This window comes from Mobula birostris, chromosome 18 (genome assembly GCF_030028105.1).
Source record: "Mobula birostris isolate sMobBir1 chromosome 18, sMobBir1.hap1, whole genome shotgun sequence".
NCBI classification, from domain to species: domain Eukaryota; kingdom Metazoa; phylum Chordata; class Chondrichthyes; order Myliobatiformes; family Myliobatidae; genus Mobula; species Mobula birostris.
The window spans coordinates 20,254,227-20,268,683 of record NC_092387.1 but is presented as its reverse complement, the minus strand read 5'-3'; the positions used below and the strand labels follow the sequence as shown (position 1 = coordinate 20,268,683).

The following is a 14,457-nucleotide window of genomic DNA, read 5'->3' as shown; positions in this document are numbered from 1 at the left end:
TTCTCCCTTGGTTTCACGTGACCCCGTTCGGGGGAGGCACTAAACAGATGCCCAAGGGTGACCTGCAGGCTAGCAGAGGGAAGGAGAGCCTTACACCTCCTTTGGCAGAGACGTATCTCTAACCCACCTCTGGAGTAAGACAATATAAGATACAAATATTGGGCTGAGGAAAGATAAGTGCAAAAGCCAGGTTCTGCATTGTTTTCAGCTTGTTCATGCTTGTATGAACATTCTCTCCTCCCACTCACAATATATTGAATGTGTTCATCACTAAATATCAGCAATGAACCCACCAAAGCATCTTTATCAGTGTTTAGTAAACCTGCGGCCTCAGTTAATTAGAAAAGCAAGACCAATTTATCAATGGAAATACTGCCACTCCAAACCTCACACCTTGTTGACTCTGAAATGTAGTCTATCGCCATTCATTCCATTCACTGGGTCTAAGCCCCAAGAATCCTTATCCAATACAGTGCGAGATTACTTTCCACCACAAGGAAAGTGGTGGGCACAGAGGCGGGATGGCCGTGACCTTCTCAGCAGGTAGTCAGCTGGTGATGTTAGCTCTGACGAACAAACAAAGGAAGGTTTCTCTCCTGAACAGAACTGTTCCACCTTATCTATTGTTATTTTGAGAAGAGTTCTGAAGCAACATCAACACTGAAAGCCTTACAGCTGTAACAATAACTTGCTTCGTTTTCCTTGCAGACCTTTCTGAATTATACAACTGCAGGGTCCAGCTTCCTGTTTGGAAATGAGTTGATCAATGGCCTTTTTGCCTTTCAGGTCAGTTTTCTACTTCCTCTTATTCTGGTGAATGAACTATTGCCTCTGGTCCAAGTTTTACAACATTATAGACAACAAGTTGGTCCCTAAATTGTAATGAAGGACACAACTGCAGGTTAACCCAAGAAAATATTTAACGCAGAGTTACCTACTCAAGGAGGGAATCTGAGGGAAGAAATTGATACAGATTTGAGCAAATTGTAACTGGACACGGATTGCAGTTCCATGTGATTGCAGTTTTGAAAGAATGCGTATATAAGTAAAGGCTGTAAACACTATGGAAGTTCTGATAGTTTCAGACCAATATTTCAGGCCAAAAACTTTACTCATCAGTTTAAATACTGGGTATTCACATGATCGGGTTAATGTGCTTGGGTCAGGGAATCAGGTTTGTTCTAGGTGAAACAGACAAAAAGCTGGAGGAACTCAATGGCTAAGGCAGGAAAGGACAGTCTACGTTTCGTGTCAAGACCCTTTATCTGGACTGAAAGACAGATCAGAGAGAGGTATAAACAGGTGGAGCAAGAACTAGCAAAATGATAGGCACATCCTGGTGAAGGGAACTCTTGTTCCACCATTTTCCCCTCACCACTTGATACCAGCTCTCTCTCCTCTACCTTTCAGTACAGATGAATGATTTGAACTTGAAATGTCAACTGTCCAATTCCCTCCACAGATGCTGCCTGACCCATGAGTTCCTCCAGTGCTTTGTTTGTTGCTCCAGGTTGTTTCAGCATCTGCACTTTCTTGAGTCCCCATTTGTTCCAGGTGACTTGGAAATAAAGTCTTAAGAGTCATGGAGACATAGAGTTACACAGTGCACAAACAGGCCCTTTGTCTGAGTTGCCTAATTAAAATAGTCCCATATGCCCTCATTTGGCCGTTTCCATTCTCGGTCAATGGTAGGGGTCCATGGCATAAAAAAGTTTGGGAACCCCTGCCCTAAATCTTTCCTATCCACGACCCTGTCCTAATGCCTTTTAAATGTTGTAATTTTGCCTGCCTGGAGCAATTCAGGATGTAAAGATCAGATGAAATTTCCATAAGACCATAAAACATAGAAGCAGAATTAGGCCATTTGGCCCATTGAGCCTGCTCTGCCATTCAATCATGGCTGATTTATTATCCCTCTCAAACCCATTCACCTGCCTTCTAACCATAACCTTTTACACCCTTACTAATCAAGAACCAATCAACCCCAGCTTTCAATATACCCAAAGACCTGACCTCCACAACCATCTGTGGCAATGAATTCCGCAGATTCACCACCTGTTGGGTAAAAAAATTCTTCCTCATCTCTGCTCTAAAGGGACATCCTTGTATTCTGAGGCTATGCCCCTGGTCCGAGACCCCCCCAGTATTGGAAACATCCTCTCCATATCCACCCTATCTAGGCTTTTCAACATTTGGTAGGTTTCAATGAGATCCCCTTTTATTCTCCTATGCTCCACACATTGAGGACCGAATGTGGAGCAAGCACTGACAAACTGCAGTGGGCAGGAGCTGAGGGAGGCTGTGAAGAGGCTGAACTACGTGTCATCATCAAATCAGCAGAATCTTACAACATATCTCTGCACGGCGTGGCTGAGAAATTGAGTGATGTGGGGGGGAGGTGGAGGAAGGGAGAACCAAAGAGGGAAATCAGGAAGAGAAGTCATTGCAGGGGATTGTTCAATTACAACTTAATTGACAAGTGCAATATCATCTAGGAGCAGTGTTACCTCAGACTGAACCTATCTCAAAGCAAGGCAACAAGTTGAGAAAGATCAGAACAAGTCATTAACCAAGGTCACTCACCATCACAGGAGGTGGTCAGTCGAAATTTCGATTAAAGCCTCTTCAGTTCTGTGATGAAGATAGGAATTTGATTATGGAGAATCGATCACAGGGCTTCATAAATGAGGGGATGGGTTACTCTGTTTTGGGAACAGAAGAGACTGCAGATGCTGGAATCTGGAGCCAAAATCCAGCTCCTCCTCCTTTATTTGGTCCCAGACTCCACGTTCCTCCATAGTCAGATTCCACCAGCCTTCATCGCCTCCACCTCAAACCTCACAGTCTCTGTCACGATCATGACTCCTCCCTCCTCCATTCTCCTATCGCACCTCCTCACCTGGATCCACCCGTTGCTGGCCAGATTTTTCAAAACCCTTTCCCCTCACTGCTTTTTTCTGGCCACCTCTCCACTACTTTTCATTCCAAATAGAGAGTCTCAACCCCAAAATTCAACTGTCCATTTCCCAGCATGTTATTTTTGAACCTGTTTTGGTGTTACTTGGCGACAAACATTGGCCAGGTCACTCAGAGATACCCTTTTACTGACACGCTGTGAGACCTGTAACATCTCCTTGAATGCTGGACAGTTGCAAGGCTTTGGTTTTTAAAATATTGTTGGCAGAATTCCCCCAGTCCTGGAGGGTCAGCCTTGGCCAGTTGCATCCTTGAATCATTGCATTCACTCCTTCAGGATTTTATTCAATGTTTTGTCTCTCTGTCCACAGGCATTGCCGATCATTGTTTTCTTCAGTTCTGTGATGTCCGTTCTGTACTACGTTGGCGCTATGCAGTGGCTAATTCTTAAGGTAGTAAACATATATCCCTGGTAGGTACTGCTGAACTTATGATGCTGTAACATCAGTGCATTACATTCTGCTTCCCCAAATCATTCCGTTAACTTCAATAGGATACTCTTCGGAGGCAGAGCAAATGTAAAGCTTGAAAGTTACTTGCCTCTCCTTGTGCTTCCCTCTCTGTGCCTCCATACCATCCCACCACCATCGCACACCTCCCCTTGCTTTGAGTTTCCAATATGTTAAACATGGATGTATCACCGTCGCACTCAGCTGTTTTGCTGCATGTGGTCAGTGTGAAATCTGGTGTTGTTTTCAGATCGCATGGTTGATGCAGGTTTCAATGGGTACATCCGCAACAGAGACCCTGAGTGTTGCTGGCAACATCTTTGTGGGGCAGGTAGGTAGATAATTAAAGATAACTTCTGTTAAGTTTTGTCAATCCAGAAATTAATCAAAAGAACAACATGAGACCAAGATAAATGTATGCTCGAGATCCGTTCTTTACTTTTATTGGCATATATTACATAGTGGCATAATGACATTCGCCATTCTCATACTTTTATATACAGTATAACTCATAATGAATTATGTAAACAACAACAAATGCTTAATCAAACAATATATTTACAATATTACTCAAGTATTACTGAACTATTAAATACACTACACTTATCTCTGCTTAGCTATAAACTCCAACTCAATAGAGAATGCATTTTAATTCAAATATGTAACGTATTGCTCTCTAGTCATCTTGCTTGTGGAAGGGCATCTTTCCTGACAGTGGTGGTGGGGCGGTGGGTCACTCTGCTTGGCAGGTGAGAATGGTGGCTGTGAAACAATCTCAGGTTCTGGGGCCTCCTCCGTGGTGGTTGTAGGAGTTGGCTCTGGAACAACAGGAAGTGGTTCGGACAGCTCTGGACACCTTCCTTACGGATGTGAACAGTGCACGGCAAGCTGCTCCACCTGCTGATCTTTCCCGGGCCACCAGACAAAGCTTCAAGCCTGGCTTTCATTTTGACCACACCTAGATGACCAGCTCCTCCAACATTTTAGTTCTCAGCTTGGATGGTGCAACAACTGTTAATCCCCACATAAGGCAACCTCTGTCAAGGGCAAGACCCCCCTGGTGCTGGTAGAATGTGGGAACTGGAAATTCTAATGCAAATTCCAGCCATTTTGGGTAGTCAAGTGGACCTGAGATGGTGTGGGGCGTTTTCTGGTTTCCCTGTGGATCATCGTTGCCATAATAGGGAGAATGTCGATTTGCATTATGAAGAATATGTCAAAAGGAGTGTCCTCTTTTGTAAATGTCTCAGGTACTTGTTTCCTTTTCCAAAGGTAAATAGAACAATCCATCAGCATTTTCATGATTAATTGTCCTCTTGAATTAAATCTTGTAATTGTGTCCCCCAAGAAGCTGAGCCCATTTCTGCATTCGTGCTGCTGCTTTTAGTGGAACACCCTTCTGTCGATTGAAAACCGACACCAGTGTTTGATGTCATTAATGAGGGTAAACTTTCTCCCATACAAGTACTAGTTGAAACATTTTACACCCCAAACCAGACTCAAGGTGTGACGAGAGTCCCTGCCCATAAGACCATAAGATATAGGAGCAGAATTAGGCCATCTGGCCCATCAAGTCTGCTCCGCCATTCAATCATGGCTGATTCTTTTTTCTGTCTCCTCCTCAACCCCAGTTCCCAGCTTTCTCCCCGTAATCTTTGATGTCACGTCCAATCAAGAACCTATCAGCCTCTGCCATAAATACACCCAATGACTTGGCCTCCACAGCTGCTCGTGGCAACAAATTTCACAAGTTCACCATCCTTTGGCTAAAGAAATTTCTCTGCATCTCTGTTTTGAAAGGGCGCCCTTTCATCCTGTCTAGGCTTTTCAACATTCAAAAGATTTCAATGAGATCCCCCCTTATCCTTCTGAATTCCAGTGAGTACAGACCCAGAGTCATCAAACGTACCTCGTATGATAACCCTTTCATTCCTGGAATCATCCTTGTGAACCTCCTCTGGATCCTCTCCAATGCCAGCACATCACATCTTTTCTAGGATGAGGGGCCCAAAACTGTTCACAATACTCAAGGTGAGGCCTCACCAGTGCCTTATAAAGCCTCAGCATCACATCCTTGCTCTTGTATTCTAGACCTCTTGAAATGAATGCTAACATGGTATTTGCCTTCCTCACCACCAACTCAACCTGCAAGGTAACCTTCAGGGTGTTCTGCACAAGGACTCCCAAGTCCCTCTGCATCTCAGACTCCTCGATTTTCTCCCCTTTTAGAAAATAGTCCGGACATTTATTTCTACTACCAAAGTGCATGACCATGCACTTGACAAAGATGGTTTGGACTCAAATGCTGGAGTTTGCAAAGCAAGGGACGAGACATGGTATCAAACTGGATCAAGAACTGAGCACAAACCAAATGCTAGACGATATCACTAGTAGGGCTTACAATTGAGTTCTGAGGCTCCATTCGGGTGCTCTTTAAATACTCAATTCTTGGCACCCAAAACATGACTGGCAATTAACGAGACGATCTTGAACCCTCATGGGACTGTGCCAGCTATCCATATATGGTGAGACAGTGTCTAAACTCTGGAAGCTGGAACAGATGACTATGATGACAGTCTTCGCTTGGATGGTGGATAATCCATGACAAAGTCCATGCTCTTTCTAGAACAGCTAGGGTGTGGAGGAACCCCTGAGGTCAGGTACAGGTCTCCTTGTTCCGAGCGTACACCTTGTATGCCTGCATGTACTGCCGGATATTTTTCATCAATTCAGACCACTAATATGATGCCTTGATAAACTCAAAGGTCCTGGCAATCCCTGGGAGAGTGGTTATTCTCTATCGATGTCCCCATTGGAGGACCTGAGATGAGATGGAACTTGAAATGAACAGCCGACCCAGAGGACTGTTCTTTGGAATCTCCCCTTGTGCTTGGGCCTTGCAAACAAGAGCGTCAATTCCCCAGTGAATTAGCACTACCTCCTTGGCTTGGAGCTCAATGGTGGTAGGCTGCTCCTCTCCTGTGGGTTCATCAAACTGACAGGACAAGCCATCTCATTTCTGGTTCTTTGTCCCCGGTCAATAAGTCAGGATGAATTTAAAGCGGTTAAAGAACAAAGACCACCTGGCCTGCCTGGAATCCAGTCTCTTGGCCTCCTGAATATAAGCTAGGTTCTTGTGGTCTTCCAGACGATTAAAGGGTTCTTGGCCCCCTCCAGCCAGTGACGTCATTCCTCCAAAGCTAACTTAACTGCAAGATGCTCCCAATTCCTGATGTCATAGTTTCGCTCTGCCGGGGATAGTCGCCTGGAGAAGAATGTACATGGGTGCAGTTTATTGTCCGATGGTGTCTGTTGAGACATCACTGCATCCGTTCCAAAGTCTGAAGCGTCCACCTCCACGACAAAGCGAAGGTCCGGGTTAGGAGAAACCAAGATGGGAGCTGATGTGAACGGCTGTTTAACTCTACAAAAGCAGCCTTCACTTCGATAGTCCAGACAAGGGGGACCATGGATCTCTTTGTTAGTGCTCTCAGTGGGGCTGCCTCTGAGCTGAAGTTCCTGATGAACTTCTGGTAAAAGTTTGCAAATCCCCAGGAATCATTGGGTTTGTTTCACACAAGATGGTTGTGGCCAGTCTCTGACTGCCTGGGTCTTAATAGGGTCCATCTTTAGGTTGCCATTAGAGATGAAAAAAAAAACAAAAATGAAAAGGCGGCCATGTGAAACTCAGACTTCTCAAAGTCCATGTTTTCGAAGCCTCTTTAAGATGTCCCTGATGTCAGCAACGTGCTCCTCCTCGGACTTTGCGAAGATTAGGAGATCATCCACGTTGACAAAAGTGTACTTATGGAGAGCATCAGGAGCACATCATTTTTGAAGGCCTGAAAAACAGCTGGAGCATTCAGAAGACCAAAGGGCATAACCAGGTACTCGTAGTGACCTGTCAGTGTATTGAATTCAGTTTTCTGCTCATCGTTCTCCTTAATACAGATCACGTTCTATGCACTCCACAGGTCTTGCTTCGTGAATACTCTTGCCCTTGCCTTCACCCTTGAAAGCCGCATTCTTGAGTGGGGCTAGCAATTATTGGCCATTATGAGGTTTAAACACCTATGATCAATGCATGACCATCCTTCCTTCGTATGGAGAAGAACCTGCAGGTGAAGTGGAGGGCTGAATGAAGCCCATGGCAACAGCCTCCTTTGTATACACCTCCATTGTGTTTCTCTCTGGACCTGAGAGCTGTCGGCTGGATTTCTTAGTCTTCAGCTCAGGTTTTCCAGACTGCTTGGGCATCTCCTTGGTCTTCTCCTGAACTAGAGATTCTTTCTCTCGAGTTCATGCACAGTCCCAGCTAGACAGGGTCGTAGCACACACAGTCCTGTTGGCCGGGACCATCTTGTCTATCCTTGAGGGCAGGACTAGGTCTCCCGAAGGCCTCAGGTTACCTCACACTGAAGGGTGTCCCCTTGTTGGTCGTTGGTCTCGGGAGAGTCTAGGGGTCAGAACACCAGGCTGCAAACAAACCCTCTTACAATGACTGGACCAAGGAATTATTCTCCCCTCCCTTCTGACCATGGATGAGTTATGCTGGGACAGTTAAGGGTACCTGACAAACAGGGGTATGAGTGGAGAGTCAGTGATGTAAAAACTAATGTCTTCCACATGATCCCCTCTCCTCATCTGCCCGGAACCTAGCGGGCAGCCATCCAAGACAACTGCAGACATAGACCAGCTCAACTCTCACAGCGGTATGTCGAGCTGACGGGCGGTTCAGAAAATTACCCCCTGCCCCAGAGTCCACAAAAGCCATCTGCCTCAGGTTCTTACCCCAAGTGAGTTCTGCCTTCAGCGCGAAACCAGAATCCATGGGATCGGGAGTAGTGTCTGCTACTGACACAGTCCTCCCGACACTGGACAGTCTCAGCACTTTCCCGATAGGTGCAGCCTGAAACACTCGGCCCGCAGGTGACCTGCTTCCCCGCAGTAGAAACAGCTCCCTTGACTCTGACACCAGGACCTCTCATCGACAGAGAGTCTAGTGCAACTGATCTGCATGGATTCAACAGGATCTTGAGCAGGAGACAGACTAGTCATGGTCCAAGGTTGTGGAGCAGAACTGCCATATGTTGGGACTAGCACTCTTTGACCTTCTGAAGTAGTCCCTCAATCACTCTATCAGGCATTTATCAAGACAAATGGACTTGTCAACCAGAATCTCTAAGCTCTGTGCTGATTCTCCCAAGGCAGGGCATCCTTCAGTTCACCTTGGAGTCTGTGGCAGTATAGCCAAGGCCAAGGCCTCCCTGTTCCAACCACTCTCTTAGGCCAAGGTCTGAAACTCGATCGCATAGTCAGCCACTGACCATCCACCCTGTCAAATCTTCATCAGACGGTCCGAAGCTCAGTCTGCTCTGGTGGGATAATAGAACACCTTCCTCATGGCGGTCCTGAATTCCTGCGAATCTGGGCAAATCTCTGACCTGCATTCCCAACGCGCGGTGGCCCAGGCCAGGGCTCTCCTGGTCAGAAGAGAGATAACGAAGGTTGCCTTTCCGTGCACCGAAGGGAACCGGAGCAGCTGGAGTTCAAACACTAATGAGCATTGAATGGGGAAGCTGCAGCAGGAATCCAGGTCACTGTCCAATCTCTCCGGGTTTGGAAGATGTATTGATTCTGCAGAGCAACCAGCTGCCTCCCCCAAGCGACTCTGACCTCCCTCTTGCGAAAGTTGACAAACGGCTACCTGGAGGTCGTGTAGCTCCAGGCTCTGTCTGGAAATCCTCTTGCTGTGGCTGGTCACAGTGGATGAAAGACTCTGATACCCTGACCCTGCTGGGTCCATGCTACTGTGACGAGAGTCCTTCACGAGGATGGTTTGGACCCAAATGCTGGAGTATCTGAAACAAGGACTGAGACATGGTTTGAAACTGGATTGAGAACTGAGCACAAAACAAACACTAGATGATATCAGTAGTAGGGCTTACTATTGAGCATCAAGGCTCTATTCAGGTGCTCTTTAAATGCGCAATTCTCGGTGCCCAAAATGTGATTGGCAATTAGCAGAATTGTCCTGACACTTAAAGGGACCACTCCAGCTAAACCCTGGAATCTGTGGAATCACCTCTCTGTCAATCTGTGCGTAACGATTCTCTGCAGCAGTAAGGGAACGGGATGCAAAGGCTATGGGCATTCACTTCCATCACTGATAGCATGTGACATGACTGCACCTACACCATAAAAGGAGGTGTCACAGGCAAGCTTCGCTGGATGTTGTGGATCATAATGTTGAGTACAGTGTCTGATGTCACCATTTCCTTTGTCTTTCGGAAAGCCATCTGCACTGCTACGTCCATTTCCATTTCTTCCCAATCTGTAGTAGTAAGTTCAAGGAGCTGAGCACAGTAGCCAGGTTCTGGTGGGAATCCGTAATAGTAATTGACAAATAGTAAAATGGACTGCAACTGTGACATGTCCTTTAGCCTTGAGGCACTCATCACTGCTTGAATTTTCTCAACACTTTTAGTAACCCTCGTGCGTCGATGGTCTAAGCACAGTAAGTGATGCTTGGTTTAAAGAATTCACACTTGTTGCATTGTGATCTGAGCCGATAATCTTCTAATATTTTTAACACTACCTTGATATTTTGGCGATGTTCTTTGTCATCCTTACTGATAACAATGATGTCATCCAGGTTACACTGAGCGCCAGGGCAGCCTTGCAGCTCCTGGTCCATAGCTTTCTGCCAGAGTGCAGGTGCAGAAGCTACTCCAAAAATAAGCCTATTATAGTGATAAAGCTCTTTGTGAGTGTTTATGGTGAGAAACACCTTGGAGTCTCCTTCCATCTCCAACTGTAGGTAGGCCTCAGCTGAGTCCACTTTGCTAAAGTGTTATCCTCCAGAAAAGTTTGCAAAGATATCCTCTATCCTGAGCAGATGGTATTGATCTACTTTCAGTTGATTGTGACCTTAAGATCACCACAGATCCTGACAGACACATTCTTCTTGCCTACTGGGATCACTGGTGTTGCCCATGGGCTCCATTCAAACTTGGAAAGAATTCCTTCATACTCCATGCGCTCTCACTCACTGGCTACTTTATCATGGATAGTATAAGGAACCAGATGGCCTTTATAAGACTTCGGGTTTAGCATTTTCATTTGACCTCAATGTGTTTGAGTTTTCTAATGCCATCAATCTGCTGAGGGTAGCAGACACCAACAGAATCAACAAACTCATTCGTAAGGCCAGTGATGTTGTGGGGATGGAACTGGACTCTCTCACGGTGGTGTCTGAAAAGAGGATGCTGTCCAAGTTGCATGCCGTCTTGGACAATGTCTCCCATCCACTACATAATGTACTGGGTGGGCACAGGAGTACATTCAGCCAGAGACTCATTCCACCGAGATGCAACACAGAGTGACATAGGAAGTCATTCCTGCCTGTGGCCATCAAACTTTACAACTCCTCCCTTGGAGGGTCAGACACCCTGAACCGATAGGCAGGTCCTGGACTTATTTCCTGGCATAATTTACATATTACTATTTAACTATTTATGGTTTGATTACTATTTAACTATTTATGGTGCAACTGTAACGAAAACCAATTTCCCTCGGGATCAATAAAGTATGACTATGACTATGACTATGAACACTGCTTTGGCATCATCCAGTATATTTCTTAATTCGATTTCAGCTGACCCTATTGCAGGCGATGTGGCATGCAAACGGTGAATGGACCTCCTATCAAGTTGTAGTTGTCTCAGCCAATCACATCCTCACAATGCTGGTCCATCTGCTTTTACCACATACAAGCCAAGTATGGCTCGTTGGTTGTTGTATTTCACGGGTACAAATGTCATGCTCACAGGAGTTATCTTTTCTCCATTATAAGTTCTTAATTGGGTATCTATAGGCTTCAGTTCAGTATCTTTGAAATGTCATTCAAACTCATTTTGTGGAATGACTTGAACAGCCAAGCCAGTGTCCATTTCAGTGTTAATTAATTTGCTGTTTTTTATGTGTAGTAACTTCAAAACGTAAAGACTAATTGCAATAAAAAGACAGGAGTCCAGGAGAATGGGTCTTAGTTTGTTCTTTACTTTAGCAAGACATGCTAAAGTAAATGACATCCCATTGGTGGCGGAAGGAGAAGATGGCAACGCGACGCAGCGCCCACAGCTCTCTGGTGAAATTATATCATATTTGTTAAGTAGGATGCCGTACACAATTCTGATTTGATGGAGACAGACGTAAGAAGCAGAGGAACATCTGGAGAAATTTCTGAAATGCCCGGTTTGCTGCCGCTGCTACTGTGCGATCGACAATCTCCGGAGGGAAGGCCCCAAAATCCCTGGCTTTGCCTGCTGCTGGTGACCGAGGCTGCGGTCGAAGCACTCAGCAGAGATGGTGCTCGGTACTCGGTGTCGGAGGGCTGATCAGAGCTCAAAGTTTTCGGACGACCCAGAGTCAGACTGTGGTCGGGCATGGCAGGGAGAGTTTTCTTCCTTCTCCCATCTGCATGAGATGTGAGACTTTCAAGAGACTTTGAACTTTTTTACTGTGCCATGGCCTGTTCTTTATCAAGTTATGGTATTGTTGCACTGTTGTAACTAAACGTTATGATTCTGTGGTTTTTGTTAGTTTTCCGGTCTTGGTCTGTCCTGTTTTCTGTGATATCACACCGGAGGAATAATGTATCATTTCTTAATGCATGCATTACTAAATGACAATAAAAGAGGACTGCGCGTCCTCATTATCTAATCTAAACATGCTCTTATCATGTGGTAGTACTGTGACATATACAGTCCATTTATTTTTGTCTGCCCAAAATGTTCTTTATTTGTGTCCTACTCTGTTGCATTTTCTGCAAGTTACACCTCAAAACCTGGCTGGTGTATGTGAGCCCCTGCCACCATGATAGCACAAATTGTTCTGCCAGATCACCTTCTGTTTAGATGTTGCAATTTTGTTCACGCTCACTTTTATTCCTGACTACAACTCAATTGCGCCTTTAACTGTGGTTTCCATTGATACAGTGATTTCAACTGCTCTTTTAAATGTGAGTTGTGCTTCAGTTAGGAGCTGTTTTTGAATGCTTTCTTGTAAGATTCCACAGACTAAATGGTCTCTCAGTGCATCATTGAGCCCACCACTGAACTCCAATGCTCAGACAATCTCTTCAATGCAGCCACAGGTGGCTGGGGAGGCCAACGTCATTGGGTATACTTAAAGCAGATTAAAGTTGATAGGTTCTTGATTAGTCAGGACATTAAAGATTATGGGGGTAAGACAGAAGAATGAGGTTGACAGGGATAATAAATCATCCAGGATGGAATCGTGGAGCAGACTCAATGGTCAAATGGCCTAATTCTGCTCCTATGTTTTATGATCTTATGGTCTAACAGGGGTTGTACCTTCACTCACCCCAATCTTCTTTGGTTTTGCCAACACAATCTCCCATTCTTGAAATCATCATTGATCTGACACAAGACTTCCATGCCACTGGATGTCAGTCAGGAACAACAAAACAATATTTGCAAAAATCACTGATATGATATGATCAGTTAGGTAACAAATCTTATAGGACATACTGCAAACAGAACCCTTCATCCAAACAGCTATCTTGCAACAACTATGAGGGAATATTTCTTTTCAGACAGAGGCACCTCTTCTCATCCGGCCTTACTTGTCAGAAATGACCAAGTCAGAGATACATTCTGTTATGACTGGAGGATTTGCCACCATCGCTGGCAGTGTTCTGGGAGCCTACATCTCCTTTGGGGTAAGTATGTGTCAGTTTGAAGCTCCTTTTTTTGCATTAATTCCCATCAATCCTTGTCCCTTTCTCTCAAACCTTTCATAGATGCGACAGCAGAAATCTGGAAGTCACTGCCCAAAAACATGTTCAATTCCACAGGTCAAAACTGCGTAGCTTCTTGGTTCCTGATGCAAAGGGTTAGGAAATAAAGGCAGGTAGACAGTGAATGAGTATTTTAAGATTAATTAGTCTGGTCAAAATTTAAATGAAAGAACAGACATGAAAGGTTGGATAGCCCCACATCCAACTAGGAGGGTAGATTATTATTTTACCTATGGGCTGTTCATTAGAGTACTTATTTCCCCACCACTCACCGCTCACTACTATTTCTGATGACTGTAAAACAAAATGATTCTTGCTAACGATACATAAATGCAGAGAAGATTTGTGAAAATGTTACCAGAATTCAAGGGCCTAAGTTATAGCTAGGGGCTGGGGAGGCTTGCTTTCTATTCCTTTGAGCATAGGACACAGAGGGGTGACCATACAGAGGTCTGTAAAATCATAAGGACCATAAATAGGATGATCGCACACCACCTTTTTACCTAGAGAAAGTGACTCAAAGACTAGAGGACACAGGTTTAAGGTGCGAGAGGAAAGGTTTAAAAGGGGCCTGAGAGTAGCTTCTTCATGACATATCCTTTAAAAAAGCCCATTCTCTGCTTCCAAATGCAGGAATTCCTTGTGGAGTCTGCAGAATTCTTCCCAACTCGCAAGTAAATCTACTTAATTACCCCGAGGAGCAACTTCATCATGCAGAGGGTGGTGTGCATAGGAAAGAGGTGCCAGAGAAAGTAGTTGTAGTTGTAGTAGTTTTAAGAGACCGTTTGTTCCTTATCTGCTGTGTCGTATGACGTGGGTGATCATGGTCTTTCCATGACCATGATTATTCTTGGCAAATTTTTCTACAGAAATGAAGAGATGGATAGGGAAGTTTTAAAGAGATACAGGACAAACTTGGGCAAATGGGATTAGCCTGGATGGTCGTGTTGGTTGGTATGATCGAGTTGTTTCCATGATTCCATCTCTCCAAATTACTGTCATTAATATGAATTAGGATCACAAGAGGAAAAGGATGATAGGGATATTATAAAACAATCAATCAAATGAGCTTGTAAGAGCTTTAACACTTTTTATTCCTGTGTGTATTTGTTATAGAGTGCAAGAGTTGGGGATGTGGTATTTGCTCATATACCAAGACAACATTCCAGCTCACATGTAGTCGCAACAAGGACTATTGTTCTTGGAGCA

General features: G+C 44.8%; 1 protein-coding gene across 2 annotated transcripts in view; it reads left to right on the top strand.

The window, feature by feature from the left end:
• The window catches only part of slc28a1 (solute carrier family 28 member 1), a 78,409-nt gene that overhangs the window by 45,052 nt on the left and 18,900 nt on the right, over positions 1-14,457 (top strand). For both annotated transcript variants that reach the window (XM_072281950.1, XM_072281952.1), the window contains exons 8-11: positions 709-786; positions 3,288-3,368; positions 3,676-3,756; positions 13,045-13,170. In XM_072281950.1, the coding sequence (XP_072138051.1) occupies positions 709-786; positions 3,288-3,368; positions 3,676-3,756; positions 13,045-13,170 (366 nt within the window). The remainder of the gene's footprint in view (positions 1-708; positions 787-3,287; positions 3,369-3,675; positions 3,757-13,044; positions 13,171-14,457) is intronic.